The 15,721-nt window shown below is 52.5% G+C and overlaps 1 protein-coding gene across 9 annotated transcripts; it reads right to left on the bottom strand.

The window, feature by feature from the left end:
• Positions 1-166: 166 nt before the first annotated feature.
• MFSD13A (major facilitator superfamily domain containing 13A) lies at positions 167-15,464 on the bottom strand. Of its 9 annotated transcripts, none has more exons than XM_061403275.1 (11): positions 14,963-15,223; positions 11,829-11,901; positions 11,179-11,393; positions 5,907-6,149; positions 5,410-5,492; positions 4,748-5,200; positions 4,498-4,621; positions 3,175-3,271; positions 2,434-2,605; positions 2,154-2,347; positions 167-969 (listed from the first exon to the last, which is right to left on the bottom strand). In XM_061403275.1, exons 4-11 carry the CDS (start codon positions 6,072-6,074, stop codon positions 707-709), a joined length of 1,554 nt encoding a protein of 517 aa, XP_061259259.1. In that variant the 5' UTR covers positions 6,075-6,149; positions 11,179-11,393; positions 11,829-11,901; positions 14,963-15,223; the 3' UTR covers positions 167-706. The 9 variants fall into 9 exon arrangements, with proteins under 9 accessions (XP_061259259.1, XP_061259261.1, XP_061259258.1 ...); XM_061403277.1 differs by having other exon boundaries at positions 11,296-11,393; XM_061403274.1 differs by lacking the exon at positions 14,963-15,223 and adding an exon at positions 15,242-15,464 and having other exon boundaries at positions 5,907-11,393.
• Positions 15,465-15,721: the final 257 nt, after the last annotated feature.

Raw genomic sequence — 15,721 nt, 5'->3', positions numbered from 1 at the left:
GCCCATGAGGCTACCGTCTGCAGGCTCTCCCCACTACCTCAGTGAACCTGATGCAGCGTCCCCTCCGCCCTACCCCACTCATCTTTGAAAATGTTCTCAGGCTGCTCTTATTAAGAAATCCTGTTCTCCAGCCCACCATTCCCATACACAGCATAGACTCCAGGAATGGAAATAGAAATGACTGGCTTTAATCAATCTGTGATGAGATGAACCTCATTGAGAGGTCATTTGGGGTTCAGGGGCGCCCTGCAGCAGCTGGGGCATGCTACTCCAGGTGCGGCTGAAGCAGAGAATTCTGAGACAAATCACTGGAAGGGGCAGGTAGGACTCCCAGTCCTGACCAGGCAAAAGTGGTTCCAGAGCCCACAGGACGCCAGCCCCGGCTGGGTAGGAGGAATGGCCTCCATACCCATAGCAACCCCATGTGACCACAGTGTGGGCCCCACCCTTCTCGGTCCTCTTCTTCCTTCTGCTCTAGAGGAGGAAGCAGGTCCTTGAGCACACACACAGCCCAGCCTTTGCCCAAGCTGGGCCAGACAGTCATGCAGGAACTTAGACCCCAGTGACACTCCGGCTCAGCCCCAAATGCTCCCACTCTGCCATCTGTCCTCCAGGCAGGACCCCAGGGAGGCAGAAGAGCAGGACACAGGGCTGGCGCCCCCAGGGCTACAGGTAGTGTCCTCAGCAGGGTGGCTTTGCACTCCCCTCACACCATCTTAACGTCCAGGGTCTGGGCCCGTGACAGGCTCTGGCGCTGGGCTTTGACCACGTGCAGGCGCCTCCCGTGCAGCGTGAACTGGGACCAAGTGAACAGCTGCAGCAGAGCACAGGCGATGGGCACCAGCACCAGCAGGTAGAAGCAGCCCTGGCGGAGCGGCGGGGCCTGTGCCGGGGGTGGAGCCGGGGGCTCCGGCCAGGGCTGAGCACTCCCCACAGGGGCCGGGGGGTGCTGCTGGAAGAGATCATGACCTAGGACAAGAGAGCCCACAGAAAGAACAGGTCAGCCCTGGCCTCCAGAGTCCACAGCGCCTCATCTCAGATGTCACATGGACACATCCAAACCCCAACTCTCAATTCCGCACCCAAATTTGCTTCTCCCCCATTCCTTCTTTCGGAATGGCACCACTATCCCCCCAATAACCAAAGTCTTCCTAGAGTCCTCAATTAGCTTCACCACTCCCCAAGAGCCAATCCTTCACCTCCCAACTCGAAAACACAGCCCAAACCAAACACTTCTTTTCAGCCCCCAGCACCGCCTGCTCCAAGCCTCCATCACTTTTGCCACAGCCTCCCTACAGTCCATTCTCCAAACAGCAGACAGAGTGAACTTTAAAAAATGTAAATCAGACTAGGCCATTGCCCTACTTAAAACCTTCCTAAGAGCTTCACTGAGAATAAAATCCAAACCCTGCCCTGATCTACAGAGCCCCTCTTCACTTTTTCAGCCTCATCTCCAAACCACTCCTGGGCTTCCCCAATGTTGCAGTGGTAAAGAACTCATCTGCCAGTGCAGGAGATGCAAGAGACTGGGGTTCGATCCCTGAGTGAGGAAGATCCTCCGGAGGAGGAAATGCCAATCCAAACCATTCCTGATAACCTGGGCTCCTGTACTTTGTTTTCTGCCTGTCTGTGATTTGCTGAGATCTTTCTAGACTAAATCCTCACCATTCATTTCACATCCTGGGTGCCATCTCCTCAGGGTCCTTCCGGACCACACAGAGTAGCTTCTTAGCCACAATGATACTTTTACCAGTGCACTTATCACTGCCTGCTCTTCTCTTGTTTAGCTGTTTAGTGTCGACCCCACCCCACCCCAACATAGAATATAAGGTCCATGATGGCAAAGACCTTATCTGTCTTATTTTGTTATCTCTCTCCCTAGAGGCACCTAGAACACCACCTGGCAGAGAAGGTATCCCATACATATTTGGTGAATAAATGAAGTACTAAAAGATGGAACCCAGTTCCTCTGCCCACATAGGGACAGGCAGGGGAGGGGTGGCAGCCAGGGGCAGCCCAGGCCCAGCCTCTGTCATGGCTGGTTGTCATTCTCTCTGCTTCACTCGACCCAGGTCCCAGGCTCATCAGCAGATACACCAGGTATGCTGTGCTCCCTGGAGCCTCGAGCACCATGCCAGGCCCTGGGCCCTCACCTGTGTAGAAGCAGAGCAGCCAGGTGCCCAGCAGCGGAGCAAAGGTCTGGCCTGGCTTGGTCACCAGGGCCACCATGCCAAAGAGAAGCGCTGAGGCTGCCTGCTTGCGGTGATTCAGCACCAAGTCCTCATCCACCAGGTCCGTGACCACCAAGGTCAACAGCTTACAGGTGCCCTCTGTGAAAACACGGTTGCTGCCGGCGAGAGAGAACGGGTAAGAATGAAGCGGGGTGGGGGTGGGGGGACACAGGTGTGGGGGCGAGGGAGGGGCAGCGTCTACCTGGCAATGAAGAGGCAGAGCAGGCCGGGGTGGTCGGGGCCAGCCAACAGCATAAGCAGGCTCAGGCCCAGCTTGAGCAGGAAGAGCCCCCGCACCACGGCGTAGACACCCCAGCGCCGGCACAGGGGCAGGAAGTAGAGGTTGTTGAGGTGGGGAGCGACGTAGGAGATGCCTGGGGAAGGGAACGTGGCCTTATCAAGGGGCGCTGCCACAACCTCCACAACTGCCCACATTTTAACCATCAGAAATCAAAGTTTGCACTGATTCAGCACTAACTCGGTCCAGGCGGTGTGCTAAGTTTCCACATCCTTTTATTTAGTCCTCGCAACCCTTTAAGGTAAGTACTATCTCTACCTTACAGATAAATGGAGACCCAAAAAGATGAAATAAAACACACCCAAGGCCACACAGGGAAGATGCACAGTCAAGACACGTTCCCAGGCCTGTCAGGAGAGTAGTCGTCCTTGTGAACGAGCTACTGCGCCGCATTACCGCTAGGTGGCATGACTATCAAGAGGACCACCATGAGGGCAACCCTACCCACTCAAACTCGCAGAAGCTCCCTCCCTTCCTCTGGAAAACAGAGTGAGGGTGGGGCTGGGGGCTGGAGGTGCAACCCCAGCGCAGATTCTGCCCTCTGCCACCTGGGCCCCAGCTGGGAGGTGGCTGTATCTGCAGTCAGTCTAGGGGTTCTGGGGTGCAAGCCTCTGTCCTTCTGGCCAGCACAAGGTACCCACTCACCCAACAGGAAGGAGCCCGTGGAGAGGGAGATGTGGTCTGACAACAGATGCTCCAGGAAGAGGGGAAAGAAGTTGCTGTTGAAGTGGCAGTGAAAGACCTGCAACCAATAGGGACACTAAGGAGGCTGGGGAGGCGGGGTGAAGGGAGCCAGGAACAGCCAATAGGGACACTAAGGAGGCTGGGGAGGCGGGGTGAAGGGAGCCAGGAACAGCCAATAGGGACACTAAGGAGGCTGGGGAGGCGGGGTGAAGGGAGCCAGGAACAGTCAATAGGGACACTAAGGAGGCTGGGCAGGCACTGGGGAGGCGGGGTGAAGGGGGAGCCAGGAACAGCCAATAGGGACACTAAGGAGGCTGGGGAGGCGGGGTGAAGGGGAGCCAGGAACAGAGGGAAAACCAACAGGGGTGGGGCGGGGGTGGGCAGCAGCAGGAGCCAGAGCGGCGTCTAGTCCCATGTCCTTCAGCATGGACCATACCAGAACAAAACCTAAAACCAAACTCCTATGCTTATCTATAAAAGTTAGAAGGAATGATAACATCACCATTAAAACAACTGAAAGCTTTCTTTTGTAAAACTTTTCAATGCTAAAACAAGCTTAATGACACAAAAACAATGTGTTTCTAAATTTTGCTGGCTTATATACTACATATGTTCTAGGTCTGGCCTGTGGTGTTTTAAAAAGAGTCCTCAGGGACTTCCCTGGTGTTCCAGTGATTAAGACTCTCTACTTCCAATGCAGGGGGTGTGGTTTTGATCCCTGGTTGGGGAACTAAGATCCCACATGCCCTGCAAAAATACAATTATACAAAAGTGTTCTAAGCATTGTGTGTGCTTAGTCACATCCGACTCTTTGGGACCCCATGAACTATAGCCCATCAGGCTCCTCTGTCCATGGAATTTTCCAGGCAAGAATACTGGAGTTGGGTTGCCATTTCTTACTCCAGGGGATCTTCCTGACCCAGGGATCGAACCCGTGTCTCCTGCATTGCAGGCACATTCTTTACCCACTGAGCCATCAGGGAAGTCCACATATGCCCTGCAGAGTGGCCAAAAAAAAGTCCCCAAGGGAGCACCTCTCTTCTATACGCATGTTGCAGGTGAGAACATGGCTGCCCCAAAAGAGAGAGACTGGCCTAAGAGCACATAGGGAGTTAGGAGCTCAGATGCAGTGAGAATCCAGGTCTCTAACTACCCAACTTGTATTCCTGCCATTCAGCGGCTCAGCCTCAGGCAAGGCCAGAACTGATTTTCCAGCTTCTGGGAAGGTGGTTCCCTTGAGTGAGGCATTTGAAGCCATCCTATGAATGGGCATTGCTCCCATACCTGCACCAAGTCCATGCCCACGAACCACAGGAAGTTCCGGTGGCGTGCCAGCTGCTGGAGGTACTGGCCCAAGGTGATGCTACCCGCCTCCTCGCCGCCCACAAGCAGCTCTTCTTCACATAGGCTACGGGGCAGAGGGGAATCAAGAACAGCTTAAGCTGGGCCAGAGACATCACCCACCCCAGGCAGCCATCCATCAGCCAGGAGCCCCAGCATGGCAATCAAGCCCAGCAGAGTGCTGGCCACTCACCCGTCATTCACAGCCATGGCTGGGCACCCTGGCTCCCTGCCGGCCGCCTCAACCCGCCGCCTCAGCAGCCGTGCGGCCCCCACAAAGCCCAGCCCAGAGCCAGTGGCCAGCGCCAGGCAGAAGGCGCGGAAGGAAGAGAAGTCCTCTTTGTTCCAGAAGGCGTAGGAGGCAAAGACAGACAGGGAGCCGGCCGCGCTGAAGAGGGAGCAGTAGAAGTTGAGGTGGGTGCGGTCGTGGGCTGAGAGAGCCAGGTCGGCCAGCAAGGCATGATGGTGCAGGTCTACGAGCGTCAGGAAGCCGTCGTAGAGGCACAGGCACAGCAAGAACTGCAGCCCAGCAGGCGCCCAGGGCACCCAGAATGCCAGGAACGACAGTGCCAGCAGCGGCCCATGCCAGCCCAGTGCCCGCACCCGTGCCAGCACCACAGCCCGTGAGGAGAGCCCAGCACCTGACCTGCCAGGGAGAGGGGGGCTGTTGGGAGATGCCCTGGCAGCCCTGGCAGGCCCCACTCCCTGCCTGAACTCAGGAAATGAGAAGGCCCAGCCAACGGCTGGCAGTGGTTTCCCTTTCTTTCCCCACCCCACACACAGGCAGCGGTCCTCCAGCCCTGGGGAGGGGGAGGTGGGAAAGGACCAGTCCTGAGCTTTCCCCAGGAAACAAACCGGGGTTGGGAGCTGAGGAACTGACGGTCACTCAGCCAGCCGAAGAGGGGGTCGTTGAGACTGTTCCAGAGGAGAAACACGGTCTGTGGGCAGAGGGGAGACGGGTAGGTGGGCTCCAGGCGGCGTCCTCTCCAGGGCTTTCCCCACCCCAGCCTGCTCGCCACCCCTCAGAGATGATGCCAGCTTTCCTGCCTGCAAACAGGTGCTCAGGTCAGTCCCTCTGCCATAACCCACAGCCACTGCCCCCATCAAACTCCCACCATCCAGGGCACTGCTGATAAATACATGTGAATATATTATAAGTGTGCATACAGTGCCTGGCTCACAGGACAGAGGACGGGAGAGTTGGCATAATCCCCACTGAGGCCTCCAGCTCTACCTTTTCTTGCTGAATCTTAGTGGGCAAGCCAGCTTACCCTCTGCTCCTGCCTGGGTAGGACCCTGCCCTGCCATCTGCCCAGCTCCCACCCGGGCTGACTGCCCCAGTGCTGGCCTACCTCTCCAACCCAGAAGGCAGCTTTGTCGATCTTGTACACTGAGACAAAGGTGTCCACGTAGTAAAGCAGGAACACGTTGTGCAGGACAGAGACAAAGAGGGCCAGGGAGCCATAGACCACAGCCGTGGGCAGGCCCAGCAGCCAGGCCCAGGGCCCACCCAGCCTCATGGCGGCCAGCCCAGCCTCAGCCCCAGGAGCACTGAGGTGCGCCCATGGCCATGGGCATTCTGGCCATACTTGTCCCTGGGGAAGAAGGAGCCAGTTAGCTGCAGGGATCAGAGCCACCCCTGCTCCTAACCCCAGACCTCTGAGTCATCTCACTGGGAGAAAGTTTGCACACAAAACTGGGGAATCGCCAGTGGGAATCACCAGCTAAAACAATGCTGGACTACATACCACTATTAGGGAGTAAAAGGAAACTGATAAAGGCGTGGGAAGAGAAGGCAGACAGCTAGCAAGTGCAGAGTCAGGTCGCATGCTAGGGCATCTTCTTTCATCCATATTCTAACCTGACAGCCCTGGGCCTGGGCACACACTGTGCCTACAGTAGAATCTCGGGCAAGCTAGTTAACCCCAACCTCAGTTTTCTCTTCTGTAAAAGGGAAAAGTGGGTGATCATGGCTACTCAGAAGAATAAAAGGATTAAATGAGGTAACTCACAGAAAGTGCTCAATAAATATTGGTGGTATCATTATCATCTTTATAAAACCCATACAAAGTTTACAGCACTGTTCCAATATTATAGGAGAGCAACCCCAAGCTCAGAGATGGTTAAGTCATTTGCCCAAGGTCACACAGCATAAAAGTAGCAGACTTGAACCCTGGCCTGTCTGGCTCCAAAGCCTTTTTTTTTTTTTTTGCCACTTGACCTCCCAAACTGGATTACTGTGGGGTGCTGGGTAGAATGGAGAGACCTGCCGTGATGTCAGGTTTCATAGGGATATAAGAGTGATACGATATGGTAAGAGTCCACAACTGCCCATGCACTTTGATTCCAGAAACCCCACCTTAAGGAACTAACCCCAAGAGAACATGTACAGAGTTGTTCACAGCAGCAACATCTAAAAACAGCCAAAAGTTGGACATAGCCCAGGAACACAACAAAGGGACTGGCTCAACAAGCCCGATGCTCTCCACAAAGGTCAAGTACGTGGGCAGCGTCAACACACGGGAGAGAAACTCAAGGACGTGTTACTTGAAAGAACAAAGGACAACACACAGGCCTGCTCCGGACCAGGCCAGCTCGTGCAGAGACCAGCAGGCCAGACTGACCATGGATTTAAAAGGAGATAAAAATCCAATTCTTATTACAGCAGTGCTTCTCATACTGTAATGTGCTTCCACGTCACCTGGGGACTTGGCTCAAATGTAGGTTTTTACCTTCACAGGTGTGGAGTGGAATCTGAGATTCTGCATTTTTAACAGGCTCCCAGGGGGCACCGATGCTGCTGGGCCATGACCACACTTTAAGCAGCCAGGCATTAAGTCTATCTGTCTCTTTTTTTAGATTCAAAGTTGTTGTTCTCTTTTCAGAAACATAATCCCATGTGTGCCTGTCTGACCACCCGCCTTCTCCGCTCACCAGAGGGAAGCTATAGGGGCTTTCTTCTCTCAAACTCCCTGTAGCTAGTTGAATTAGCCCCAGAGAGATAGGTTCAAGCCCTAACCCCCAGCACCTGAGTGTGATCTTATTTGGAAAGAGCTTTACAGATGTAACACATTAAGATGAGGTCTGAATTGAGGTGAGCCCTAACCTAAGGACTGCTGTCCTCATAAGGAGAAGGAAATCTGGACACAGACACAGACACAGAGAAAGGGAAGACAGCCATGTGAAGATGAAGGCAGAAATCTGAGTGATGCAGCTATGAGCCAGAGAACACAAAGAATTGCAGGTAGCACAAGACAGCCAGGCGGAGGCAAGGGAGGATGCTTTCCTAGAGGCTCCCTCCAGAGGGCGCATGACCCTGCTGGTGCCCCGATGCTGGATTTCCACCCTCCAGGAACTGTGAGGTTGTTTTAAGCTACCTGCTGCTGCTGCTGCTGCTAAATCGCTTCAGTCATGTCCAACTCTGTGCGACTCCGTAGATGGCAGCCCACCAGGCTCCCCCGTCCCTGGGATTCTCCAGGCAAGAACACTGGAGTGGGTTGCCATTTCCTTCCCCAATGCACAAAAGTGAAAAGTGAAAGTGAAGTCGCTCATTCGTGTCTGACTCCTAGCGACCCCATGGACTGCAGCCTACCAGGCTCCTCCGTCCATGGGATTTGCCAGGCAAGAGTACTGGAGTTAAGCTACCTAGTTTGTGGCAATTTGTTTCGGCAGCCCTAAAACTTATGCACCTCCTCAGAGGCTATCTCCTCTTGAAGCCCTCGTGACCCAAGCCTACCCACAGGCCTCATTTACATGTCTGCATCCTTACACACACATATGCAGAACAGAAACTCCTGTTTCCCTATTAGAGTCAGGCCCTGGAGAACCAACTCAGACTCAGTCCCTAAGTGGTGACCCGCCCCCGACAGGTCTTGCTCTTGCCCCATGAGTCCCCAGGGCTCTGCTTCCATGCCCAGCCTTCAAGGGCCTCTATAGTCCAGCCTCTCCTGGCCAGTCCAGCCCAGCTTCCCACGGACCTTCAAGCCTCCATCTTCTCTGGCCAGGCCTTTGTTCTCAAGGGCCCCTGCTACCAGAAGCGCCCTCCACATATCTTCGTTTCCATCTCACCTGTTCCTCAGGTGCCATGGCCATTAGAACTCCAACTCCTCGTCCCTCATTGTGCCTCCAGCCCTGCACACATTCTCCCACCTGCCCGCACTCCAACCTGACGGTGGGGTTCGCCAGCATGGGGCCTGTGTTCTCACCCTCTACCTCCATCTCTGGACTCAGCCATCCTTGCTGTGGGAGTGACTGGCTGAGGAGATAGAGGCTCTGCAGGGAGAACAAGGAGGGACTCTCACAGGGTCTCTCTCAGACTCACTGGAAGCTGAGGTGGTCACTCAAGAGGTCAGTATGCAGCCTCCCACCCCCGTGCCAGCTTTGTGCCAGTCCACATCTTAGTGATGGAGGAAGAAGGAGGAATGGCCAAAACTACCTGAAGGTGTGCATGCTAAGTCACTTCAGTCGTGTCCGACTCATGAGATCCTTTGGACTGTAGCCTGCCAGGTTCCTCTGTCCATGGGGATTCTCCAGGCAAGAATACTGGAAAGGGTTGCCATGCCCTCCTCCAGGGGAATCTTCCCAACCTAGGGATTGATCCTGCGTCTCTTACAACTCCTGCATTGGCAGGCGGGTTCTTTACCACTAGCACCACTTGGGAAGCCCGAACTTCCTGAAAGCAGCCACTAAGTCTGTGAGAATCTCTCCCTGGCCAAAAGGGTCCCGCCTTGTCCAAAAGCAGGACGATATCCATGGGGCCTTTAAGCCCCCGAAGAAGTATTTGGTGGGAAATATTGTTTTTTCCCACAGACTTATTGAGGTATAACTGACATACAGTAATCTGCACAATGGAGAAGTCTCTGGTGGCCTAGGGGTTAGGACTCCAGGCTTTCACTGTTGTAGCCTGGTTTCAATCCCTGACTGGAGAACGGAGATCCTGCAAGCCACGTGGTACAACCAAAAAACAAAAAAAGAGAGAGAGAGAATGGAAAAAAGAACCCTTCCCTAGATAATAATACTCTGCATATATTCAAAGTGTATAGTCTGATCAGTTTTGGCACGTGTATGCCTGTGAAACTGTCACAGTTGAGATCAGGAATATATCCATCACCCTGAAAGTTTCCTTGGCACTTTCCCAAGCAATGTTGTGGAAAGAAGGCACAAGTGGAGGTCTCCAAAGGCCCAACTCCATTTCCTACCCATGTGACCTGCAGCAATTTGGTTAACCCCTCCATGTCTGTTTCCTGAATTGCACAATGAAGCCAACCTTCCTAAGGCTAGGGTCAGCAGTCAATGAGAAGATACTTCGACATAGTGAGCACAGTAAGTGCAGTGAGCACCGGAACTTCACAGACTATCACTATCAAGCCTCCCAGACCGTCCATATCCACCACACCAGGATGAGATGGGGATTCACCTAAAGGTGCTTTGAGCCTATAAAGCACAGTGTATGCGTCTGCTTTTACCCTTAACTCAGGTCACCTCCTCTGATTCCCCAGGGCCTTTCAGAACTCCCCTCCCTCACCTCGAAAGCCTTTGTCCAGAGGGAGTGAAGCCTCCTGGTGCCCTACCCAGATGTCCAGTGACCTGCCCTGGTTACTGGAGAAGGTGGACTCTATAGGCAAGGCCCCCAGCTGCCAGCCGCCAGCCGCCAGCTCCCTGCACCCACCCTGGGACAACAGTAGAGGAAAACCTCAAAGTGTGGTGAGATGGAAAAAGTATGACTTTTGCCATCAAGAGAGCTTGGTTTTAAATCTCAACTGCACTTCCTACTAACTGTACCCACAGGTAAGGTCTGAGCCTGTCTGAACCTTGGTTTCCTCACTTGCAAAATGAAAGTAAGTGCCTATCTTTACAGGAATGCAAGGAGGATTGACTGGTTTGATCTCCTTACAGTCCAAAGAACTCTCTAGAGTCTTCTCCAGTATCACAATTCGAAAGTATCAATTCTAGTCAATCCTAAAGGAAATAAACCCTGAATATCTATTGGAAGGACTGATTCTGAAGCTTCAATACTTTGGCAACCTGATGCCAAGAGCCGACTCATTGGTAAAGACCTTGATGCTGGGAAAGACTAAGGGCAGGAGGAGGCAAGAGAGGATGAGACAGTTGGATAACATCACAGGCTCAGTGGGCATGAGTTTGAGCAAACTTCGGGAGATAGTGAAGGACAGGGAAGCCTGGCATGCTGCAGTCCATGGGGTCAAAAAGAGTCAGACGTGACTTAGTGACTGATTACCAACAAACAAAGGGAGTATTAGAGCACCGACAGAAATATGCGGAGAAACTGGCTTTTGCTTAGGCTCACTTAGATCAGAGTAAGAGCAGGGGAATATGCAGGTAATCAGGTCCTTCTTGTGGCAAGGGAGTTTGAGGAGGAAAAAAAGCACAAAAGGTAAAGTCAGAGGAGGAGGGCCTGCAAGAAGCAGGAGCATATACAGTGTTCAGGGGGTACCAGAGACAAACCCGTAAACCATGGACTAGATCTAGAGGCAAAGCACCCTGCCCAGGTAAGCCTTTGCCCAGGAAACAGAGCTGTGGGAGGAGCATGCAGGGCACTCAACGGTTTCTATTCCAGATGGTATTGCTCCATCAGTAACTTCTTCCTCTGCTAGCCCTCCCCACCTGTTGGTGGTTTAGTCACTAAGTTGTTTCTGACTCTTGCAGCCCCATAGACTAGAGTCCACCAAGCTCCTCTGTTTATGGGATTTCCCAGGCAAGAGTAGTGGAATGGGTTGCCACTTCCTTCTCCAAGAGATCTTCCAGACCCAGGGATCAAACATGGGTCTTCTGAATTGCAGGCAGATTCTTTACCAATTGAGCCACCAGGGAAGTCCCACCTGTTAGGGAAATTAAATAAAAAGTCCTGTTTAGGCTTCAGAGACAAGGCAGACCAGGTCTCTGACCTTGCTTCTAACCTGCCTGGATACTGCCCTGACTGTAAGTGCCTTGACTGCCTGCTGTGAGTGGAAGCTTTGTGGCACCATAGATAAGATAGGGGACAAATCTTGAAATTGTTGAACCCATAGAGTGGCTCTGACCAACCAAGTCCCAGGCTTAACAACATTCCACGTTTTACATGACAAAACAAACAGCATTAACATAAAACCAGAGCTGCTTTTGCTCACAGACTGATGATGATTATCAGTCTGCGTCCAGGGATTATGAGCGGGAACTCTGAACTGCAATTTTTGAAGTCTCACCCACAAAGCGGATGGGATGCCTGGGATCTTTTCACAACTGGGACTCCAGCTGTGCTGTGTCATGGGACTTACCAATGCTATCTGAGTCTGGATGTTGGTCAAAACTCAATTTGGTGATGTATCCTCTGCTGTTTCTCTCTCGTTTCTTTTAATGTTAGTATATCAAAAGTAAGTTAGATAATTCTCTAATAAATACTGGTATTATTTATTCATATATAACAAGAGGATTATTTTGTTAACAAATCCTTTGAACCTGAGACGAAAGTGAAAACTTTCCGCAAAACACCACCCCCAATCCACCCCCACAGAGAGCAACAGCCCTGGCTCTCTTGGGAAGGAACAGCTTGGGGCCCATACTAGCCTAGCTGTATAATGTGACTGAGATGTCCTGTAACCTGCAACCAGCTCCACCCTTACCTTGACACCATGAGAGAGAGACTGCTGGAGGCTCCACAGCCCATCCCCCACAGCGACAGCCGGTATGGTCCCAGTAGTGCGACCTTGAGCCAGCCACTCCCTCCCTCGGGGCCTCAGTTTCCCCATCTATAAAGTGGGGATCTAAGCCAACCTCTTAGATTGCTGTGGGGCTGAAACGCATAAAGGTATATAAAGCACCAAGCCTAGTGCCTGGCATTTAGAAGACCCTCAGTAAAATGTAACTATTCCTTTTTTTCACTTCTCTGAAGTTTGGCTTTATGATCTCTAAAGGATTTCAGTCTGTGTCTTCTGGCAGATTGAGGATTGAAGTTGTCTTTTCAGTACGAAACACTGATGCTTCTCATTGCCTGGAATATCCTACCATCTTTCAAATTCTTTTTTGAATGCCACCTCCAACCTTAGTTCATGTTGTTCCTTCCACCTAAAACACTCTAGATATAACTACATACCAGTTCTCAGGCATATAAGATATGCCTGGTTTTTACACCTATCATCATGTATCCTTATAACTTGTTACTATTTCTATCCTTATCTTATAAGTGAAGAAACCAAGACTCTGAAGGATCAGTAACTGGCCCCAAATCACAGAGCTATTAAGTGCTGGAGCCAAGATTGAAAACAGATGCTTTTGAGCAAAAAAAAAAGGAAAAACCCTCAGCATTTCTCACATCACTTTGCCCATCACAATCATTATCAAATCCTGCTTATCTGAGAAAGGGCCAGTTCAGTGGCACAAACCTTCTCAAGAACACCAAGTTAGATGTTCTCTCCCTTTTTCAGGTTCCTTGGCTGAATCCTCTGTGCTGCTGCTGCTGCTGCTGCTGCTGCTAAGTCGCTTCAGTCGTGTCCGACTCTGTGCGACCCCAGAGACGGCAGCCCACCAGGCTCCCCGTCCCTGGGATTCTCCAGGCAAGAACACTGGAGTAGGTTGCCATTTCCTTCTCCAATGCATGAAAGTGAAAAGTGAAAGTGAAGTCGCTCAGTCGTGTCCGACTCTTAGCGACCCCATGGACTGCAGCCCATCAGGCTCCTCCGTCCATCAGGATCCAAAGGTCTCCCTAACCCTTCTCCAGCCTCCAAGCTCCTTATGGGCGGGGCCAGGTCAGACCTACCCCTGATTTCTACCTCTAGCCTCCCCCAGGCTCCTTCACCACATATTGGCCTTTTAATTAATACCCAGTGGGTCAACTTGCCCCTAAAAGGCTCATATGGACATCCCCAGCCCAAGGGGGGAAAAAGCAGCCATAGGAGGAGTGACACCCCCATATCCCACTGTCCCCCTCAGCTCTTCATTCTGCTTGACTGTGGAAGTCAGAAAGAAGCAACCTGGGAAAGCCTGATGTGAAACGTGGACAGCAAGGCAACAGGTGAACAAAGAGGAACAGTGATAATAACAAAATGTAACATTTATTAAGCCTTCACCAGGTGCTAAGGAAAACTGATACAATATGGAGAGTGAGCTCAGGACAGAAAGACACCAGATTAGGAAGGGCTTGGAAACCACACACAAGATAAGTCTCCTGAGGACAACGGAAAGGGGCGTGGGGGCCACTGGGGTGCCCGGGTGACAGAAAAAGATTTTTAGAAGAATCCCCCCCCGCATCTTTCAAAAATGCTCCCCTCTTCACCCCATCGGGCTCCTGGGAAATAACTAGAAAAGCACGGAAACAAGAGTAGCTCCCTGCTCTTTGAACCAGCCTATGGTGGGCAGGGAGCTGATAAACTTGGGAGAGAAAACCAAGGGGGCCAGATAGGGCCCCCTGGGGTGAGGGGCTCCCGAAGGACTGCAGACTGTATGAGAAGCAATTAGTATGGAGGGGAAAAATCTACTAGTAAGCATTATTTGGAGTTGGGAGCCCTGCAAGTCTGAACCTTATCACTAACTAGCTATTCACTAACTAGTTTATTCCTGTATCTGCAAAGCGGGAGAAAAATTCCATTCCCTGTCTGTCCCCAGGGGGTATTAAATGAATTTTAAAGGTATAAAACCCTATGCAAATATTAAGGGTGTCCTTTTTTCAACAAGGTGACCTTCGAATTGTCTGCTGAGTTTCCTGTTTCACATCCCCTTTGTCTCCCTGTTCAGTCTTCCCACAACCCCTGGCAGGGCTGTTGAGGAGGCCCACCCTGGAAGGGTGCCCACTTTCCATGCAGTGACTAATGGGCCCATCCTCTTTCTTAGGCTAGAAGTCAATTTCACCCTGTTGGGAGTTGGGACCATTTCCTTGGAGGGTCAGTAACTTCACCCCAAGACCACCCACCCGTTCCAAGCCACAGAGGAGTCTGGGATCAACCATGGTGCTGAACCATGTGGTGGCTCTCCAGCCTGTCTGCACATTAAAATCACCCGAGGAGCTGCTCAATCAAACCAAGGCCCAGCCTCACTCCCGACCAATTAAATAAATTGGAATCTCTAGAGAAGGGGCCCAGCATCGGTGTTCTTTTAAAGCTCCCCTATAGGTTCTACTACATCACCAGGGTTGAAGGCCATTATGTTAATGAAATGGATCCCGGCCTAAAGCTGCCGGCGACTCTAGGGAGTCCCCTCTGCAAGAATTCCATCCTCACCCCTTGAGCTCAAGCTTTTCCCACCCTGACCCAAGCACTTTCTCAATCCACAACCAGATCACTTCAGGAACCCCCGAAGACAGCCCCCAGGACTCCCAGAGCAGACAGCACTCCTGTCCCCCTCCGTGTGTCCTTTGTGTCTGACTGGCCCACAGTCCGGCCCGCTGCCCCCTAGCCCCTGCCGCCGGCCAGCCGCTCACCGCAATTGTGGCACGCGAAGCCTAATCCCACGGCTGCCGGGAGCCAGCTGCCAGCCAGTGCGCCTGCGCGCGGGCCGCCTGTAGCTTCTCCAGCCTCTTCTTCCGCCCCTACCCAGCGATTGGCTCCGCTCGGCTCCTGGGACCGCAGTTCAGGCAGGTGCTGGAGCCTGAGGCTGTCGCCGCCATATTTGTTATGGGCCTTTGCCCTTAAGGATCAAACAGAGGATGTGCACGCTAGCCAAAAAAACGGGGCAGGTTGCCTGAATTCCTGACTCTCACCTCCACGAAGGCTTAATGTCACTTCAGTTCAAATCAACTGTTCTTCTGAGAGCTTCCCGTCCTCTCCACCCTCCTTCCTATTAATTCGGAGAATGAAGAGAGCTCAGTGCCTCCTTCAAGCCTTGTCATGTGACTGGATGCACAGCTGAGACAGATAAGGAGAGGGCGGTGGCACGACCTGGAACTCCCTGAAGCTGGACTGTGAGCCAAGAGGGGACACGCCCACCTCGAGCTGCTGTGGGCACCAGGATTCAGGTCACACGCACCAGACCCTGAGAGAGCAACCAAGCGGCCCAACCTCCTTGTACTGTTAATAGTAAAATATGGGCTTCCGCGGGTGGCGCTAGTGGTAAAGAACCCGCCTGCCAATGCGGAAGACTGAAGACACGCGGGTTCGATCCCTGGGTGGGGAAGGTTCCCTGGAGGAGGGCATGACAACCCATTCCGGTATTCTTGCCTGGAGAACCCCATAAACAGAGG

The sequence above is a fragment of the Bos javanicus genome, chromosome 26 (assembly GCF_032452875.1).
Source record: "Bos javanicus breed banteng chromosome 26, ARS-OSU_banteng_1.0, whole genome shotgun sequence".
NCBI lineage: Eukaryota > Metazoa > Chordata > Mammalia > Artiodactyla > Bovidae > Bos > Bos javanicus.
The sequence above is the reverse complement of the archived record's forward strand: the minus strand, read 5'-3'. Positions and strand labels throughout refer to the sequence as shown.